This window comes from Corylus avellana, chromosome 1 (assembly GCF_965113065.1).
Source record: "Corylus avellana chromosome 1, dhCorAvel1.hap1.2, whole genome shotgun sequence".
Lineage (NCBI taxonomy): Eukaryota > Viridiplantae > Streptophyta > Magnoliopsida > Fagales > Betulaceae > Corylus > Corylus avellana.
The window spans coordinates 36,612,987-36,618,967 of NC_142490.1; the positions used below are offsets into that span (position 1 = coordinate 36,612,987).

Below are 5,981 nucleotides of genomic sequence, written 5' to 3' on the forward strand. Positions count from 1 at the left end.
AGAGATTTAAACTACTTTGTATCAAAGGGCTGGATGGGAAGACTGGAGGCAGAACCAGGAATTTATTCATGGGGGGTCTGAACATATATATATAATCTATGTATGTGTGTGTGTGTGCACGTATTTATGTAAGTTTAAAACAAATAAATCTTAAACTTAATTTTATATTAAGTCATTCGTTAATGAGTCATAATTGTATACAAATGTTACATGTCTATAAAATCATCATTAAAAAGAACTTTCATTCCAAATACAAAAAGTGTTCTAGTTTGCTATAGACATGAACAACAACAACAATAAAAATCCAAACAAGAACTTCATAACTCCTTCGAATTATGCTCAATGACGGTCTTTCATGGAATAAAATTCATCCATTATCATCTCTGTAGTGAGATCCTTAGCAATTTCTTTCTCAATATAAACTACCAAATGATCTGCAAGAAACTCATCCTCCATTCTACTATGTAATCTAGTTTTTACAAGTTTCATCGCAGAAAAAGCTCGCTTAGTAGTGGCAGTAGAAACAAGAAGAGTCAATACTAGATGAATCAACCTGTCAATCAAATTATAGATCTTTGACTCTCCCAAAATTGCTAATCCTCTACATAACTCAGATAAAGTGGACATATTTTAAAATCCAAATATTTTGGTACATCAAGCTGATAATGATGTAATAGAAACCTTAAATTCATTTTTTCTTGCTCAGTGAAATCCTGAGGATAAAACTTCTCAACTAAATTGCATATATCATCAATCTTAAATGATTTGTATACATCTTTAGGGCTTAAAGTGACACCAGGAATAAGAAGTTCTACTGCATACTCACTAAATCTATTATTCAGTTCTTGTAATTGGAAGTCTATTGCAGCAGTAAATACATCGATTCTAAAATGATACTCCATTGTCATTGAAGATTCTTCATCTTGGCGATAAGGTCTACCTCAAGCAGTGTAACGAGCATTCATATCAAAAACATCAATTTCATTTTTTTTACAAAATGATTTAACCATATCAATGAAATTTGAAAGGCTCCCACTCTTCATTTCTCAACTTCTGAATAAGTATTTTTGTAGTTGAAACTATACTCATAGCATTTAAAATGTCTTGAGAATTTTGTTGCAAAGCTTGGCAAAAAGAATTAGTAAATCCTATAATCTGTTTCATCAAATGCAAGATCAAATCAAATTCAAATGACGTTAATACTATATAAGCCGCTTCAGTATCACCACATTGAGAATAATTGATTTCCTCATTTGAAATAGATTCGAGAACTGAACGAGTTGCACGGAACTTTCTTATCATGCTACAAACAGAATGAAAATGAGAAGACCATCGAGTATCTCCAGGTCGTTGCAAAGTACCAATTTAGTTTGCCCCCCTTCCAGTCTCAATTTCATTAGAAGCAACCATACTTTCAATATCAGCAACATGAATAAATTGCAGTTCATCATTGCGTTTTGAAGAACGAAGACCAATATTGATAATAGAAGTCAAATGGAAAAAAGAATTGATGAACAAATTTTGCTTCTCTAGATGCTGCAACTAAAGCTAATTGTAACTTATGAGCAAAGCATTGCACATAATATGCATATGGACATTCTCTAAGCAATAGAGTTTGTAACCCATTCTATTCACCACGCATATTACTACCCCCATCATATCCTTGACCTCGAATATTCTCAATTTGGAACTTGCAACGAGAAATGACATTACATATCTCCTTTATCAAAGTTAAAGCAGTAGTATCTTTGACGTGGACGATATCAAATAATCTCTCCTTAATAAAACCATCTTTATCAACAAACCTCAAAATAATTGCAATTTGCTTGCTTTTCGCTCATCCCGAGCTTCATCAACAAGAATGCAAAATTTGTCATTCACAATTTATTTGCAAATCACATCTCGCACTCTAGTTGCAAGAATATGCAAAATTTCTTTTTGAATTTTGGGTAATGTATATTTGGCATTTCGTGAAGCATTTTCCAAGACAACTCCAACAACTTTATCAATCTAAGTTGCTAAGAACTTTATCAATTCAATGTAGTTACCTTGATTTTTTGAGTTGGAGCTTTCATCATGGCCTTTTAATGCACATGCTTGCAATGCAAGCCATCAAACACTATCCATTGAGGTTTTAAGCCGCAACTGATTATTCTCAATTTCTTGTGATGACTGCTTTTCAATTAACTTGCCAATATGCCGTGAATAATTCTTTAGATCCTCACAACATGTAAGACCCGAGAAAATAATCAAGTTTATTACTAGTAACCTCATAGTAATTTGAATTAATTAGTAGAATAAATAATGCATTAAATAATTTAGAATAATAAATATAATAATAAAATTGACTTTATCATAATTGAAATATATGAGATTGATTAATAATAATAATATTTATGTGATAATAATATTATTTAATGATGATATGCTTATGTAATATAAGTTTTAGCGATAAAGAGTAATAATAATAATGTTAGTGTGACAATCGATTAATAAATAAAATCAGTTAATGGTATCAGAATAATATAGTGTAAGAATAAGTTATAGTGTGGTAAATGATTAATGGTAATGATAAGTTGTTGTTAAAATAAATAAATGTAGTGTGAGGAATTAAAGAGAACAAAAAGATATAATTAATATGAAGTGGGGTAATATAGCAATTTATAACAGATGGGGCTTTAAAATAAAAAGGAGATATAACTAGTGCCACATGTCAGGCCGTGGTTGGATGGAAGAAGATAACATTATCTTCTCCCTTCTCCCAAAACTCACATGCTCTTCTCCCCCCTCTCTTCTCCCTTCGTCTCACTTCCCCTTCCCTTTCTTCTCTCCTTTCTCTTCACGCACACACACATGGCCGAGAGGGAGAGATTATGAGATTGAGAGAGGAAGAGATGCAGACCGAAAAAGAGAGAGAGCTGCTGCTGTGAGAGAAGAAGAAGAAGAAGAATGTGATAAAACACAAGGGGATTCCGGCCATGAGGTTAGTAAGGTAAACATTCAAGCTTTCTCTTATGATTTTCGTGTTACCTATGGGATTAGAAGCTAGAAATTGTGTGAATTTCTGGGGCTTTGATTTGGGTCCAAAAGTTACGGTTCTTGAAAGGGATTTTTGGGGATTTTGTTAAGTGGTTGAATCTCTAGTTTCTCTTTAAGGTTTTGTTTTACTCATTGAATATCAAGCTTGAAATCATAATGATTTGGGGAATTTTAATTAGGTCCAAAAATTGGGGAATTTTAATTAGAAGCCTAATTCCTAAAATTAGCTTGGGGTTTTTGTGTGTAGTGGATTGCTACGCATTATTCAAGTTTTGGGTTATTTAATTAATGGGTTGAAACTCTAATTTTACCTATTGGTAAAGTATGAACATAAACCCTAATTTTATGTAGTTTGAATTAATTTGGGGCTTTTGGTATGTGAACACTAAGAATATTGTTTGAATGGATTAATTACATTTAAAATGTTAATTAATCATAGGTTTTCATGGGATTCCATAGAAATTGATACCTATGGGGTTTAGGTTCTAATATGACATTGTAAGTATTTATGAGTATTATAAATTAGGGTAAATGACAATGGGAATGGATATATATATATGTTACGTAAATAAGGGAGTAAATAAATATTTAATGTGATAAGTAGTAAATAGATAAGTAAATGGGTATAATGAGTTTTAATAGTAAACATGTGGATAAACATAAAGTATGATAGGGTCGTAAAATAATAATTATTGGGTTAACTAATGGAGCGTGATACTTGTAGTGCTCAAGTATCTTTATAGAGTATGAGTTGTTAAGCTAAGAATAGAGCTTAATTATGCGTTTATGTTGTAAATGCTTAGGTGCATTGCGGTTGAGTCAAGAGTTCACCGAAGGGTGCTCAAACGAACAAGGTAAGTATTTTATTTACTAGGCAAAAGATACTATGTTTTAAGGTTTAAAATATATTTTATGGTTCTTTGTCAACTTAATGATGTTTCATGAAGTATTTGATAAAAGGTTTCTATGAGCTTTTATGAGTTTACAAGATAAAATGATGATTATGTCATGAGTATGATTCTATGAAATGATTTATAAAATAGCATATGAGCATTTATGGCATGAGCATGAGCATGAGCATGTATGATATGAAAGAGATGATGTTATATATATATATATATGGTGGATGTTATGAGAAGATGATATTGCATGAGCATGCATATCATATGATTTTATGATAATGATAATTGGTTTTATATGAGCTCTTACTAGGTGTATCAGTATGCCTATGTGCAGAAGATGCAACTGCGCATAACGTATATTGATATGAATGGTTGCATATGATGATTTTTACACTAGGCGTATCTGTATGCCTATATGCAGGAGATGCAACTGTGCATAATATATATCGATATGAATAGTTGTATAAGATGATATATGATGACTTTCAATATGTTTTATTGATTAATTATGCTTATAGATTTGTGTTCACCCAAAATAGTGAACGTACGTTTATGGGTGTAACTAAGCTCTATAATTTGTAAGTATGTATAAAGTTAGATGGGTTAGTATGCACATGTTCCGAGAGCAAAATATCGGGCTTACGTATACTCTCACAGCTTATTTAATATGTTTTCAAATGATGGTTATTTTGGAAAGTCTAGTAAGTTTTATACTACTGAGCGTCTCTATTTCATAGAGACAGCGGGCTCATAAATCTGTCTGCATCATGGGTGGTGGTGATTCCCGTGGTGCAGAAAATGTTGTGGATGCAGGTACAAAGACGGTAAATGAGGATCCTGTTGCCATGTATTTGGGCCACGATATTTGAGGCCTAGATTCGTCGAGGGTTGATTCTGTTAGACTAGTAATTAATCCTCTTTGTTAGAGCATTTATGTATATGTTTAGATGTTGGTATTTGTATATGGCTCGTGTCGCATGTGACACTTTGTTTAGCTATTCTTTTATATGTAAAACATTATTCACATAGATGTATTGTTAGTTCAAATGTGTTAAAGTTATGTCTATGTTATTTATTTTCCGCTGCAAAGATATAAACTCTGATTAATCATGGATAATGTATATAGCTCTGTGAGACTTATGATATTGTCAATCAGGTTAATGTATGGGTTCGTGGCATACTGTCGTATCTCCATGCCACTCTAACAATCCGCTTTGTTGTGGGTTATTGGTTTTTAAAAGAATTTTTTTTTAATCATGCTTTTATCAAGCGGGTCGTCACACAACATTTCACAACAATTTTATGTGGTGAATTTGGATCTCTCCCCACATGTCTCATTAAAAGACAATTCATTCCATCGTTCATCTTTTTCCAATTGTTGAAACCTTTCACTGTAAATGCATCTGATCCAGGACGGCCTGTTGATTTCTTAGCAAAACTGTAACATGGATGACAAAATATGGCATTCTTTGAAGGTGAATACTCTAACCAAGTTGAGTGTGTCAAGAACCAAGAAGCTTGAAATCGACAATGATGATTATCAGGTCCTGAAAGTAGATAGTTTGAATGTTGGGATTGACATGGACTAACTTTAAGATAAGCAAATCATATTTCATCTTGTAAGTTAACAGGAAATTTTCATATTTGTGGACATAATCTTGGTTCATATTCCAAAGAGGTAGCATCAATTTCTTCTGGTTGAATTCTTGAATATTTAGAAGGCAGCTCATCAGCCACTGGGGCATTAAGATCCATTGCTAATGGTCTATCTAAAGGTGTATTAACCTCATAATGACTCACATCTTTTTTATTCAACAATGAATTGATTATTTTTGGTTTGCTCATATTTTTCTAAACCATAATAAAAATTTATAGATCAAGAATTAACTTGAAAAGTATCTAAAAATATAACATTTTTGTTAGATTTTTTTACTCAAATTAGTTCTTAGTAGCATTAACATTTAAAAGAGCAACAAATAAATTAATTAAATCAAGCTCATCAAATTAGGAGAAAAAAAATACAATAATCAAAGTAACCAT

General features: G+C 32.0%; 1 protein-coding gene across 1 annotated transcript; it reads right to left on the minus strand.

Annotated features, from left to right (window-relative positions):
• Nucleotides 1-339: 339 nt before the first annotated feature.
• On the minus strand, nt 340-902 carry LOC148589781 (uncharacterized). Its single transcript, XM_088515040.1, has 2 exons — nt 682-902; nt 340-553 (listed from the first exon to the last, which is right to left on the minus strand). Exons 1-2 carry the CDS (start codon nt 900-902, stop codon nt 340-342), a joined length of 435 nt encoding a protein of 144 aa, XP_088371166.1.
• Nucleotides 903-5,981: the final 5,079 nt, after the last annotated feature.

Excerpts from the sequence above, each read along its gene's own strand:
- LOC148589781 (XM_088515040.1), bottom strand. The coding sequence starts at position 902 with ATGGAGTATCATTTTAGAATCGATGTATTTACTGCTGCAATAGACTTC. Across the intron at positions 554-681 it reads CAAGAAAAAATGAATTTAAG|GTTGATTCATCTAGTATTGA; the intron begins GTTTCTATTACA and ends TTTGATTGACAG.